Below are 15,704 nucleotides of genomic sequence, written 5' to 3'. Positions count from 1 at the left end.
GATATTCCTTTGATATCTATTTTTCAGGAATTTGGTAGATAATTCATCCATATGAAAGATTAAAACCCTGTGAAGCTGCTGAAAAAAGACTTTAAAAAAAAAAAAAAGAAAAAGCAAGATTTGTGTATGCTCCTAATCTTCCCACTCCTGGTTTGTTTTTCAGAACAAAATCATTTTAGACCCCATGACTTTCAGTGAGGCTCGATTCAGACCATCTCTTGAGGAGAGGCTAGAGAGCATTATCAGTGGAGCGGCGCTGATGGCAGACTCCTCGTGCACGCGAGATGACCGCCGGGAGAGGATCGTAGCAGAGTGCAACGCCGTGCGGCAGGCCCTGCAGGATCTGCTCAGCGAGTATATGAATAATGTAAGTTATACAGACTTAGTATTGGCTTCTTTTTTTGTAGGTGTTTAAACTTTTCCATAGATAATGGCTTTAATTATTTTAAAAAAATAAATGCTTCTTCATACGAGGAGTAAAGGTAACACTATTTGAATTATTTAACTTTTTAACGTGTTGCGAACTTATGACACAACTTTGGTACAATTAGAAGTTCACAGGAATGTGTTTTGGTATGTGAAGGAACTCCTTGCTCCCCCTAGCTGTAGCATTGAAGTTCCTTCTTAGGTACTAAATAGCCAACAAATAATTATGTTGAGATTAAAATGAAACCTAACAGCAAGAAATGTCAGTGGGAAATGACCTAAGAAGAATTTTCCCTAGTGAAAATGAATATGTTTCATTATCAAAGTGATTTCCACTGTGCGATAATGGTCATTGTGTGTGCTTGTTAGGATGCTACCTGTAGGTGCTCTGCTGTGTGGGTTAAACCACTGAAAGTCTGTGCTTGCTGTTGGAGCTATTAAATATTCAGTTGCCCTGAAAGTAGTGAGTAATATTAATCAGTGTTACTGCTCACACAACGAGATGTCTGCAGTGCCTTTAATACAGTATCTTTATTCCTATGAAGGGATTCAAGAGTTGTTGAATTGTTCAACGTGGTGTTAACCTGCAGTGCATAACCTTTGTTCTGCCTACCTTATTCCAGAAAATTCTCTCCGCCTAACGTATTAAAACTCATAAATACAACCCCTGTTTCCTGTGGAGGACATGTGAAGTCCTAAGCAACATCGACTACCTTTTTTAAAATGGCAATTTAATGTTGAGAGAAATACAAGAAATGATTTTTTTTTTCGCTTCTAAAAATGCCGTAGTTGCCATTTGAAACAAGCAGTCGTACCTATGGTTGCCCCTTTTGCGACTCTTTGGGCACTGAAATGTAAGACTAACAAAGAGTCTTAAACTCTCTTTACAAATGTACTTGATATGATCTAAAATATTTGCAAACAGGTATCTGAAAAAACATTATCAGACTGACAATCCCATGGTTTGCTGTTTCTTGTCTATCATTGCTACCGGACTATAAGATTGCATATTTTGATCTTATTTTGCTGGAATCATTAAAACAATGTTCAAGGAGGAACCTTTAACATTGATATTTACATCGGTACTCTTACGGTTACTTGGTAGGCTGATACAACGTAGTATCAATCGTGCAAAATTCAGTCATATTTATTTATATATATGGAAAATGACAGATCATTTCTGGCTTATGGTTGTTGATCAAATGTGCGTACTTCTTTGGTACTTGTTATGAGGTACAAAAAAAAAGTCAAATTGAATTTTCCGTGGTCATACTTTACGGTTACAGACAATGAATTGCTGGGTATGGGCAATGTCATTTACAGTCATTGCTAGATTAATCATTCTACGGGTTAAAACTGTTTGCTTCAAGCTATCTACTTCTATGATTTGGGGTCAAAGTGGAGTTTCAACTGTTTGGCTGCCAAGTAGATAATCCCGTTTACCATGTTAGGCATTTACACTGCAAAGAGCTGTATAAATTGGTTGCGGTTTATGTTCTATCTTACATTAAATTTCCATAGATTCTAAGTAGAATATAGAGTGCAAAAGAACACACTCAGACTGGAGTTGTCATTCCTGAAGTTTCATTCTTGATCTTTGGTTATTGCACCCGTGGATGGTATTCTAGGCACGAACGGGGAGGGTTATAGGCAGCTCTATGAAATACAAGGTTGGCTGTGCAATGATGTGAGCTGGTTGTGCTGAATGCTAAAGGCAATGCAAGGAGAAAAAGGGGGCTTTACCTGATTTTGCTTGCAAGACAAGGAAATAGCATCCAGCTGAACAGCATAGGGACTTCTGCCTTTTAGGTAGCATAGGATGTATATGAAAACTTCCTTGACCTGCAGAACACCCCATGCCCACCTCTTTCTTAGAAAGTTAGAGAGTCACGGATCTTCTGTGCTCCTGCAGGGCATTTTTAGTACATCTGTCACCTCTCCTGATACTCTCCGCACCCATGATATGTTTTTGTCATTAGTTGCTTCACCAGCCTCTAGTAGATCAATATACTCTGCTACATAGGAAAGAAAAATATAGCACTCACAACAGTGTCGTTTCTCCTATTCATCTACCCAGTCTTTATGGATCCATCACAGTCTAGTAAGCAGGTAACAATGTTCTTTGTTAGTTTTGTAAAAGGAGTGAAATCTCTCTATTACCAAAAGTTCTACTGAAGTGAGTTAAAGTTGATTTTGCAATTCAGAAAACTTAGATAGTCAATTGCCACAGGTCATCTTATCATTTGGTGAGGGAGACACAATACTGGTGAAACAAATCTTCAAGATATGTGGCGTAGGGATAAGAGTTTTAAAAATATATGGAAATATCTACTTTCAGAATGTTGGCAACCAAATCAAAAATATGAAAAGAAATTTTGTGAAAGAGGAGGATAGGGCAGATTTCAACTTAGAAGAGTAAAAGTAATGTTGGTTTTGCATTTATATTATTTTCTGTTATAAAGGACTGTCGCAATGATAGAAGACTTTGAAAAGACATGTTTGGAGAGGTGTTTTGGTTCCTCCTTCCTTCTCCTGAGATAAATGTTGTTTTATTCCGTTGCCTACACATCGACTTAGATTTTTTTTCAAGCTTTTTCCTATTCACAAATACTCAGATGTTCTGGTCCCAATTCAGAGGTTACTTAAGCAATTACTGTTGTAGGAGGTTTTTGAATTATTGTTACAGCAAAATTAGTCCCTAGGATCTTTACCAGTTCTATGAATAATTATATATTTGTATAATACATTGCATTGACTGGAGTCTCACAGTGCGTAAGCACTCAACAAGAACTTGTATGGAGATGAGATATAAACTGTTTCATTATCGTTTGTGTATCCTCTAGTAGATATCTATTAATACATATGTTCCATTTGTCTTATCAGTAGCTATGTCAAAACATTTTCCCAGCATGGTATCTATTATTTCCATACTGAACTCAACTGAACTTTAAAATTTTTCATTTCTGGGAAGTGGGGGCAGAAGGAATCTCAGTCTGCTAGGTCATATGACATTTTCCATCTCAGAACATCAGAGTTTTTTTCTTCTGCATTCTTAGGTATCGTTCTTAGGTATCTGTAATAAATAAATTCTTAGGTATCTGTAATAAAAGTGATCATTTATTAAATTACATTACTAGACTTCTGTCCTGCAGAGGACTAAATACAGCTCCGCAGAAGCTCTTAATACAATTGCTTTCCATTTGTCTAAATGAAAAAAAAATGTTTAGCAGATGGTTAGCTCTGTTTGTGGTCTATTTCTTTTTCTTTCTGATTTTCTCTTGTGGATCCTTCATCCTTTGTATTGCAGACTGACAGGGAGCAAAAATCTAAGAAAAGTGGTATTTCTAGCTCATAGACTCCTGTATTAGAAGTACACTGCCAAACTGATGTAAATCAGCTCTGGGTACCCTTTCCAGCAAGCATGAGGGTGCTGCTTTGTTGATGTCTGGTTAGGATGAGAAGGGAAGAAAATAGTATCTTTAGAAAAATATGCTTAAAAAAGATGCTTTGAATACCTCTGACATCACTGGTTTCAGTGGCAACCAGAGGCAGACTGTGAATTTTGGGTTGCTGTGGAGTATCCAAGACAATTTTGGAAAGCAGTTGACAAGTGAGTAAGCCACAACTATTCAAGACCTCTGTAATGACTCTGCAATGACTTGAATCCATGAGTACAAGTCCACATTTGAAAAGACATTTCCCGTCTGTTCAAATACCAGGTTATCTTCTCAAACCTTTGGGCTCGTTGTTAGGCCAACATTCATTCCCATACCTTCACTGGCCTGGGACCCCATGCTCCTGCTCTCACCCACAGCCAGCGTTTCAGAAGAGCTTGGGGTTTGCTCTAATTGGAATTGGGTTTTGGGGTGGAAAACACTTATTTGTATGCAAGCGGAATGAACAGCCCTTTCTGAAGTCCTCGTATTACTACTATTTAATGTGTAGGTGTGAGGTCCAGAGCTCTACAGGCTAGGCTTGTTTTTGTTGATATTTCACTGATATTACCATAGGAATAATGTTGCTTTGTGTTTGCTATTTTTAATCTTATTCTCTAAAGTTACTCCCCATTTCTGACTTCTGTTCACTGTAGCTGAAGTGTTACAGGCTCTAATTCCTGTTTCCTGCAGAGAAGAAAATGTCATATCTTGAAGATGCAAAATGTAAGAAAACAGCAAGAGTAAACACAAGTGTACTGTCAGTTTTTCTTCACAAATGTATCAGTAAAAAGTTTGAATTGCTCAAAGTAAAATTGTAATGCTGCGCTACATGAAAATGAAATGTCCTTAAAGGACAGCTAAAGTTATTGTGCTTGATTGGAGAATGAAAAAAACATGATAGCAAAGGGAAATCTATAAACTCTCAAGATAGTGTCAGCTCCCGTATTTAACAGCTCCATCTGAATTCATATTTAAAAGAGAAAAGTAGTAACTCGTGAATAACCTTGCATAAGGTTAGCCTGGGCAACAGTGAGCGGTAAATTACAGTTATGAGGCAGAGCAATGTCCGTAGCTGTCTGGAGATGAGCAGCCAGGGCTGAGTGACAGGAGGCTGGCTGCTGAGTCACCAGGATCAATTGGCATGGGCATGGCCAGCTCAGCGGGACGGGTTTTCAATTGGTACCATTGTTGAGCCCCTGGTTTTTGAAGCATTTGTATAGAAGAACGGCTTGTTTGAAGCTCCAGACTGTTTCAGGCTGGAAATAAGCTCATTTGTTATTCACTTTGCTCTTTTGGAGGTTATACGAGCAGTTTTGTCTTTCATAACTTGGAAGAAACAAGTGGAAACACAGTAGTTATGACCGGAGGAGTAGAATATGTTCCCAAATCTGCAATTATTTTACGATGTGCCACAGCATTGCTTCTCAGTCACTTTAGGCTTTGCATTTATGCATCCCTCCTGAGTGCCTCAACTTCTCCTGCCTGTACATAAATCACTGTCTGAGTCTGCTACCTGTAATATAACTTCAAAAGAATTCAGTCACATTTTAAGGAACCTTCTGTATCTTCTTTTTTGATGGTATCATCGAGGCCTCATAGGGACGCCTAGTATTTTTATGATGGTTTTACAGAACTGCCGCACTGCTTACAATTGCACAAGTGAGGGGTTTTTTTCTTAATCTGTTCATTCCGGTATTTTCTGGTTTTGCAGGTCCATGTTCAGTGTTTGTTTTGTTTTTTTTCCTAGCAGATCCAGGGAACCACAATAATGTTTGTCATCAAAAGCAACTTCAATAGAAAAACCCTGTGAAAAAGTGGAACTTTATGGTGTGGAAATGACAAATATGCTAACAATTTCCCTTAACTTTCGGCTTTGCTGGTTGTGAAATAAAAGAGCCTTGTGGTGTTTCATCTGTTTGGAACTAGTAGGTTTTCAGATCCACTTGTGGCAGGACATGCTGCTTCTGAACCACAGTGCTGATAGCTTTGGCTTGGTGGTGTCCAGTGGAAAAGTTTTTATAGGTACCTACAGTACGCTCTGTGTCTGTAGAGCAAGACTTTGATGTGCCATTGGGAAAGCTTTGTGTCTTCTGTTAAAATGAAAATAAATCAAATGAGATTTTTGGAATCCGAAGCTGAATTGGAATATTAGGTTGAGTGATGTTTCTGAGTGATTAGGAGGAAATTCTCCACTCAGAGGGTGGTGAGGCATTGGCACAGGTTGCCCAGAGAAGCTGTGGATGCCCCATCGCTGGAGGTGTTCAAGACCATGTTGGATGGGGCTTTGGGCACCCTGATCTAGGGGGTGGTGTCCCTGCCCATGGCAGGGGGGTTGGAACAAGATGATCTTTAAGGTCCCTTCCAACCCAAGCCATTCTATGTGATTGTATGATATTTTCTGTTTTCCCTCTAAATTATCATGGAAATTTTCTAGATTGCCAGGAGATCCAACCAAGTGCCTGCGTGTGAGGACTTACTACCTCTTTATTTTTTTTTCTATACAATTAATAAAGTCAATTAATTGACTTGAAGGGTTGGGGGGACGAAGGGAGTGGAAAGGTCTAAATCATGTTACATTCCAGTGCCTCTATGAGTTCTCTTCCTTATTATCACTTCATTGTTATTCCATTATGATGTCAACTACATTTTTAAGGGTCTATTTACTGCTATACGTGCTCGTTATTGGAAACCGTGTGTTGAGTATTTCCATAACTGAGAAGGTGAACTTTACTGCAATTGCAAGGAAAGTACAGATTTCTGTTCACAGAAATAAAATTTTAAAAGTAATAGATCAATATTAAGGTATTTAACGGTCACGTTGGACGTTAGTCATTTACATTCAAAAGTTTTGACATTTCCACACTAAAAAAATCTGTAATAATGTTACAGTATTTGTATGATTGTAGTGTATGACTGCTAGAGGGTATATTAATATTTGTCTGTACAAAGATGTAGGATTTCTTTCAGTTTAATTCCCTCCTCTTTAAAGACTCTGTGCTTCTCTTTTATTCACTGCAGCACTTGTACTGGAATTAACTGGGCAAATATGGAATTGCATTGGTTTGACTATTGAACTGAAAGCTGGGAGAAAAGAATTAAGTGAGACAGAATGGCATGGGCACAAAAGCCATGGGGAAGATTATTTGGGATTTCATTTTGATGACCATTTTTTTTAATATATATATTTCTGATTTTGTTTTATTTCTAACCAACCCAAACCTTCCTATAGAATGTGAATATTGATTTCCTACATGCCATGGCTTGGAGAATGTGATTTAATAAGTGTAGCCCAAATTATTAATACTTGGCCTCCAGAAAACTTTTTTTTCTTTTCTTAACAAATGTGTTTATTCTTCTTCTTTGTTCTACCTCACGTAAGTACACATGCATGCAAAGTATCTGGCTATACTTCTGATACCTTATCAGAGTATGTATGTGCCCCTTTTAAATTCAGTGTATTCAAACAAAAAATGTTTTGAAAAAAAAGAGCATTACATTTTCTTCTACTGAATGTCATGTTATGACTCATTTTATTTTGCGTTAATTAGTTTTGATTTTTCTGAAGTGTGTTCTTACAGAAGTAATGACTTCTGCATCACTGCTTTTAATATGCTGGGAAGCACAGTGGTAATGTTTGTAAGACTTAGGCTATCTGAAAATAATGTTGTTAAAGCTATTTGTTCACCTGTAGAAAAGTCCTTTATCAATCTTGAGTATACAGCATGATTCATAACTTTTATAATTTTTCTTTGCACTGAAGTTAGCATTTATGGGTCATTAGTTTGTTATTTTTCCTTGTCTGCAAGTCAGCATCAGTGAGAAAGTAGTTTTTCATACATTTTAGACTATACCAGTAGCAATATGATTATTATCCATATGTACATCTGATTTTTTTTGTGTATGCATCTTACTTTCAATGTTTGCACAATTCATATATATATTGTTGTGCAGTGTATGCTTTTGGATGCACAGTAAAACATGCAGAATACTTTCAGTGTTATTGGAAATACACTAAAATAAGCACAGACCTAATGAAATTAGTGAGTGTTCAGAAAGTCATGTCAAAAATCTGTCTCTTGAAGGCTCCGTAATATCGTCTGTTCATTTAAGTGATTTTATTTATTTATTTTTAATATTCATAATGTGTCCAAATTTTGGTAATCATGTGGGAAACCTGAAGGCATCAATGGAAACATAAACAGTAAATTAACTATGCACATTTGTTTCTCTTTCTCTGTGATTTGATTATTCTGCAGCTGAGCAAAGGAGGGAGTAGCTGCAAAGAGGCTTTTGGGCTTCATGAGAGTGCAAGTGCACACCAGCAGTGTATTCCTGGTCAGGGCGTTTGTGTCCCAGGTTAGGAAATGGGTCTGTGTCAGTTCTCTCAAGCATTGCCAAAATCTGATGTAGTAAATGGTATTAAATCTGTGATATGCATGAAATCAGCTTAGAGCAGTGTGAGCCGTCTTTCGTCCTTCTCATTACAAGTCTGTAGAAGTCACGTGGAAATGCTGAAGGGATAGAGGATGTGAAGGGAAACTGGTCCTGTTGAGTACCTTACAACAGCGCCAAGGCAAACTTTCCCTCAGGCAAAGGAGACAACTCGTATTAATTTACTACAGTATTTACACTTCTTCTAGCAATCAATACTACAAACCCAAGAAGATACATTAGTGTCCACTAAGCTCTGCCGTATGCATACTGCATTGGTTTATATTATCCGTTTCTTATTTACACAAGGAATGATTTTACAGATGAGAACAATCCTGTGTAAGATAGCGATGGAAGAATCTGTATAATTTGGAGATGTCCAGAAGAGGGCACACTTGCCCTCTCCAGCTTTGTTTTCTACATAGCTGAAGATCTGCATTCTGATGTGGTATAGCTGTAATCAAAGAAAATGTAATAATATACAAAATGAAGAGGTTACTTTTTAGCAGTTAAAGGAAAAAAAAAATAGATTCTAATGGCTATTTGAGGAAAAGATATATATATATATACATGTATTTAAATCAAATTAATAATAAGTGCATTAATTATCCAGTAGAAATTGCGTGTTAAGTTCCACTTGCATTTTTGAAATGCATTGATATTTTTATATTTCAGTAACGAATTTGACAGGCAAGGGATAAGAGCCTCCCATGCCCTTTTGGCATTATTTCAGATGTATGATGCAAAGCTCAAGAACACAGGCAAAACAATAAAGGCTAATTTATGAATCACTTTCTAAAACAGTCATATATGATAAAATGTAATGAGATATATCCATGTGCACTGGACTTTGACATTTGACTGGGTAAATTATCTTATGGCTTCTGAAATACAGTAGAGCTGCAAGGACAGATAGTGTCTCCTGACCTGGTAACTTATTGCTTTTTTCCAGAATTGTGTATTAGCCTGACTCTGGCAGCACATGTAGTTCATTTTTGTATTTGGCCTTGAGAAATGAAAGAAAAAGTAAGCATCTCTACTGCAATCAGCTCCCTAAAACTTCCATAGTGAAATAATAGAAAGAAAAGAGGATTCATTCATTTCTTTAAGAGGACTGAGCTGGAGGAATAAGTACTTTCTGTGTTGGTTTGGATTATTTATTTTTTTTCAATTTTAAATATTGATCCAATTTTCATAACATTTGGATTTTTTTTTCAGAACCTCTCCTTTTACCAGATACAACAACTAATTTAAAAATATTCTAGCATGCATTTGGCTTCAACACAATGGACTGAAACATTCTGTGAAATTCATTTATTTATAATAAAGCTTTGAGCTTATGTGCTTTGTAAAGTAAGCTATGATTAAGCTTAGGGTAACATATTGACTACATATTTTCACAATGCATATGTTATGTAGGTTGTTTATATGTTTGTCAGTTTAATTAACAGATATCTTGACTGATTCTTTCATTTTTTAGGCAATTGTTTTTAAAAAGAAACTGCGAGACTGAAAACCCAGATGGATGCATTGCAATACATGACAATGTTGAAAATTGTTTCAGGCACTTGGTAAAGCTTTGAGTTAAGTCTACAAGCTATAATTTCCATTTATTTAATGGAAATCCTTCCAATTTATGCTGAGGATTGGCTCATATCGTTACTAACATCACTTTAATTCTAATGAAACTTCAATGTAAAGTCAGAGATCCCCAAAAGACAGAAAGACAGTTCTGGAGCTTTAAGTGGACAGTGACCGAGCTCTTTCTGACAGCATCTAAAATACCTTGGGGCATGATGTGTAGTAATGTAGTTACTATAAGGCTGTCAAATTCACTGCCAAATCGTATTTGAATCCCAGGATCAGATAAATTAGATTTTAATCGGGTTTTAAGACTAAGCTGAATAAGTAGATAAGGTAGAATTAACCAGAGACATATTAATGTAATGAAATCTTTGGTTCTCTTAAAGCATTGTGTTAAACACTGTACAGTCTCTTGCTGAAAAGAGCCAACATGGTAAAGTAGAAAGAGATGGACAAATCTTACCTTACAAAGAGGTAAGACAAATGATGGTATCTAATGTGCTCAAACACATAATAATAACCACATTATTTGGAACACCAGGAATGCATGAAACTGGTTAACATTGCATTAGTTATATTTTATTGTCACATTTTAAGGGGCAGAGGGACAAATAAACCTAAGTCCAAAACTGAGTGTTTCCACGCTGGTGGAAATTAACCAAGGGAATTGAATGGTGCTTCTTTGTTTCTTCTAGGGAAGAACAGAAGTTGGTGTGACGTGAAATGGTCAAAACACTTCCTTGTGTATTTCTTTGCTCTCTGAACTGTCTTATGATGTTTTTTCTCAGCAGAATTTTAATTTTGATTGAATACATGACCTTTTTTTTTTTTTTTTTGGTCTGGTAACTTCCTTTTGTCTTCCATATAGACACATTCAGATGACTGAAATTTTAAAAAGTTATAAATTCAAGCACTTGAACTCATTCATTATTCCATTATTTTATCTTTAAACACTTTTTTTTTTCACATTTAAATCTGAACACTATGTTTAAAGACTAACAGGCTTGCAATGCAAACTTTAAGATGAATAATAATCTTGCATAAATAAAATAGTGGTCTGTGTCATGAATAAGACTTGATAATTGCAGTGAGTATCCAAAACCTCTAACTAAGTATCAATTTTTTTTTTTGAATTTCTAGATAAATAAGAAGAGGGGAAAAGAGAGAGAGAAAAGAGGAAAAAAGTAAAAAAAAAATACAGTAGGAGAGGAAATTTTTTGTTGTTGATGTCAGTCATGAATATATTAATTCAATACAAAATTATGTCTTATCTTTCTGAATGGGTAGGTGAGCACAAACCCTTATGCATACCTTTTGATTCCTGCATGCAGGACCTTAGAGTCAAATTTCACAAGTGTCAGTGAAAAGTTGCTCATCATTATGTGAATGCATAAAGGATTCAGCTGGAAAGGTAAAATGCCTGACTTCCCGAATGTAGATGACCCCAAGAAAATCAGTAAGGGTAACTCTGGATTTAAGATGTGATTCTATGCTTGCATTTGGGTCTCAGGTTTTATGGGAGCTGGTTCATCCTGATGTTCTAAGACGAGGGAATGGCGTCAAGTTGTGCCAGGGAAGGTTCAGGTTGGAAATTAGGAGACATTTCTTCTCAGAAAGAGCGGTCAGACATTGGGATGGGTTTGCCAGGGAGGTGGTGGAGTCACCATCCCTGGGGGTGTTTAAGAAAAGGTTGGACGTGGTGTTTAGAAACATGGTTTAGTGGGTGATAGTGGTGGTAGGGGAATGGTTGGACCAGATGATCTTGGAGGGCTTTTCCAACCTTAGTGATTCTAGGATTCTGCATGGAGAGCCAGCACACAGTTAATCCAAATGTTTGACTGCAAGCGTTTTGTCAGTGTGAATTTAAAGTTATGAAATGAAATGTTTAAAAGCAAAGCATAAAGAAGTTAATGTTTTGCAATTTCACATCATGGTTTAACTGATTAAATATATTTTGAAACAGAAAAACAGAGAGAGTTCGTTTATTTATTTATTTTTGCCAGAAGCTAACAAGGAACTTCATTTACAGAAGTCTGCTCAGACCTTAAATGAACAACCATTTTATTTATTTCTTCAAGCAATTGTTTCTCCTTTCAATGTAAATAAATAAATAAGTGAATGAATAAATAAAAGGTATGCCTGATTGAGAGTGTGCAAGACTAGACTTGCAAAGTACATCCACATCCAACCGTTTGTGTGTACCAAACAATAAAGCTTGAAGGCTCATTAGCCTGGAATGACCCAACTGTGTTTTATGCATAGGGGTCATTTCTTTACTAATGAGCCTCTAAGCCAGATGGCTAACCCAACAGTAGTCTAACTGCATTAGTGTGATTTAGATTTTTAGGCAAATTGCTTTTTTTTTTTTTTTTTTTTTTTTTTTTTAACAAACAGGAGCTACTGGCCCTGCTGCAGGACAGCTTTTGCTAGAACTGTGTAAAACACGGTCTTTTGCCATAGAAGATAAATGGCTAAGGTGACTCTGTACTTCTTTGCATCATTTTCTAATATATTTACTAATTTGTAGTGAACCTAGTTTGTTAGATACTACCCCTCGCTGTTCTGGTCAGGAAGTTATTTTGACTGCCTATATCTCTACTGGATTTTGTTTCAATAAAAAATCAAATTCACTCTTTCTGCCTCGTGTCTGAGTGCATATGAAAGTGCTTATGTGTAAACTGTGGAAGAAGAATGATTCTGCACAGGTGACAGAAGACTACTGTGACAAAGACTACTGTTGGCTTTTTAATGTCTTCCAGAATTTTTGGTTATTCTTATGAATTTCAGATGTTTCAAGTGATTAAGATGAGGATTTTTGTTTGTTTGTTTGGGCCTGGATTCATATTGCTCTAGAAACCTTCTTCGGGTATAAGGAACCTGGACATAGTGAATTCCCTTTGGTCAGTTGAAAGAGTTTGATACGTTCAAAACATATGATATTTTGAGTTGATCGTTTTAGAGGGATGCTTTTCTCTCAGCATGGACTAGTGTGCTCATAACAAGTTTGAAAATAAGACATGAAAATGTACACAGAGAACAGGCCTTAAGAGAGGAGTACTTAAAAGAAGGGCAGTTTACAAATGGCAAAGTCAGCAAGGGTGTTCTGGAGATGGTTTTGGTGTCAGACATACTGTACAAATGAGCCCCTATGTCTTTTTAGCAATCCCATATGTGAAAGAAATTTTGATGTAGCAAATTTAGTGCCTGTTACAGTGAGTAACTTCAAATGATGATTTGCTCATACCTAGTGGGATTTGTGGTGATGTTAAATAATTGTATATGGGTTTTCAGCACTGAAAATTGTTCTTGAAAGAAGGGAAGGATTTGAAGGGAAGAGGATGTAAAAGGGATCAGATATACGTGGCTTACCATCTAAGCTCTGATAATGGTCACAGAAGAGTATAAGAACCTGACAAACATAATGTGATTGTGATTCTTTGCAAATTTATTCTCTCTGCCTCGAGCAATTTATGGTTCAGGGAGCTCCTGAACTAAAGTTGATGTTTTTTTTTGTTGAAAAATGAATAATTGAGGATCCTTACTTAAACTGTCTGTAGAGCATTAAGATTTTTAGAGATTTACATAGGTCTCTGGAATATCTTTTTTTTTTTATTATCATTTTGTCCTTTTTGCCCCCTTTAGTTTTGCAAGTTGTATAGTACAGGATGTATTAGGAAGGAGAGAAATACAAGTACTATTACCTTTGGTAGTTGTCTTTGTAGGTATTTTAAATTTTCATTGAATATTTTTTTTTAGACATGATCAACTTTACCGGCAGGTTATTTATTTATTTATTTATTTATTTATTTTATTTTTAATACTGAAACAAAACAAAACTGAAGATGCAGCATTGTGTCCTTTCAACGTATCAAGTCTAATACATGGAGATTTACTTGCTTTCTATGTGCTACTGTTTTCCAACTTCTACCTGCCTCTTTCTAGCTCCAGTAACTTTCAAAGCAACGTGATTTCCTGAGCTGGGGAAACCTTCCTCAAATTAGCTGTGAAGATGCAGAGTGAAAGATGGTCTGGAACCCTGTGGTCTTATTCTGTGCTTCCTAAATAAGCCATGTCCTGGTAGGAAGGGCAGCATCTTCAGGTTCTCCTGATCTCATAGCAGCGTTGAGTGATCATGTAGACTTGGCCAATGCACTTTTCTTTGTCAGGAAATATTGGAAAACGTTTAATAAAGCTTTGCTTCAATAAAAGGGTTTTGCTATAAGCAGTCAGGGCCAAAAATGTGCAAGATAACAATTTTTCCCTAAAAGGAGGAAGAAAAGCAGTCAAAACATTCAAAAAATTAATTTTAGATGTGAAAGTGAAAGAAAATCTTAATACTGTTGTGATTTCTCAGTGCTCATAAATTTGTCTTTAAGAACTAGGACACAGGTCATTTTCTGATGGAGATACTAATCACAGTGGAAGAGAAAAGGTGTTTTTTTTTTGTTTTATCCTGATTTGAGGTCATATTTCTGAGTTCACATTTCCTGATATATTAGGGTGTGTGCGTGCATGTGTGTTTCTCACGTTTCTAGCTTCTGTCTCTCTTTAACCAAAGCCAAATGAAGCCTCTCACTGAATATTAAGTGTTGGGTAGAAAGTTGTTTTCAAATCTGTCATTACTTTTAAGATTTATTTTTTGAAGATTAAACTACTTTCTAATTGAGAATGTGAATCTGGTCTCTGAGTCATACCTTAATTTGTAGTCTGGGAAACGTAAGTGGTATTTTTTCTCTTTACTTTGTGTTGCCAGACATAATGACAATAATATAACTGTTGTTTTTTTTTTTTTTTTTGTCAATCCATATAGTTAAATGACTATGAAAACTAAAGAGCATTCCATTCACTGAAGAGTGGTTACACTTTTACTGCCATGTAAGCAAAATTGTAATAACAAAATGATAGAGCATCATATACTGTGTACATTTTTATTTGTTAATAACAATTTTAAAATGATAAATACTTTCCCTTCTGTAAAATTCCTACTGAATCTCTAGAGAATTCAGCAGCACTGTAAATGTAATCTGCAGTTCTTTACAATTATAGTTTAAATAGACCAAGTCTAAAGGGAGTCTGCCTATTTGATTTTCAAATTTGCATCACTTAAAATCCAATCAGACCAACTGTTCAGATTTTTATTAGATATGAAATACATGAATGGGTTCAAGGCCACGCTATGTATAGCAAATACATACCTTGTTTTACAGCATGGATTATCCAACTTGTTACTTAGCATGTGGTTTGACCTTCAGCCCACAAAGGCTGCATACTGACTCCTTGAATTGTTACTGTATTAAACCCTTCGATTTTCAGTGACTGGTGTTTTATAGGCCAGCAGACTGCATTTGATTTTGTGAATTTGCTGTAACATATTGAGTTTAACGGATTTATGCAGGAATGTAAAACAGAAATAATACAGCAGGCACTCAGAATTTTAGAACACAAGGGCATTAGGCTTACAGATGGCTGATAAGGATAATGACATTGAATAATTTAGTATGGAAGGTAATCTGGTTTTGACAGAATGCATTAACATTTAGCCAATGCATACAGGTGCTTGGGTAGTGATCTGCATGGTCTCATCTAAGGGAGACCGTGGTGGCTATCTGAAGTACGGCATTATATTCTCCTTGACTGCGCTTAAAGAAGGAGGATCTATTCAGAACATGCTAAAATAGATTTTAAAGGCACTCAGTACTGCAGTCTGTAAAATCTTTTCTCAGTGTGTGGCATCCTTTGTTAATTTTGATCATGGGAGAAAAGGAGGAATGTTTGTTTAATGCTTTGATTATAGTTTATTGCAGGGTGGGCCTAAGAAAACAAGTA

The 15,704-nt window shown here is 36.2% G+C and overlaps 1 protein-coding gene across 5 annotated transcripts in view; it reads left to right on the top strand.

Moving 5' to 3' along the window:
• CTNNA2 (catenin alpha 2) overlaps positions 1–15,704 on the top strand; it is a 478,287-nt gene that overhangs the window by 139,212 nt on the left and 323,371 nt on the right. For all 5 annotated transcript variants that reach the window (XM_040555118.1, XM_040555119.1, XM_040555120.1 and 2 more), the window contains exon 7: positions 164–367. In XM_040555118.1, the coding sequence (XP_040411052.1) occupies positions 164–367 (204 nt within the window). The remainder of the gene's footprint in view (positions 1–163; positions 368–15,704) is intronic.

Source organism: Cygnus olor, chromosome 4 (assembly GCF_009769625.2).
Source record: "Cygnus olor isolate bCygOlo1 chromosome 4, bCygOlo1.pri.v2, whole genome shotgun sequence".
In the NCBI taxonomy this organism is placed as follows: domain Eukaryota; kingdom Metazoa; phylum Chordata; class Aves; order Anseriformes; family Anatidae; genus Cygnus; species Cygnus olor.
The sequence above is the reverse complement of the archived record's forward strand: the minus strand, read 5'-3'. Positions and strand labels throughout refer to the sequence as shown.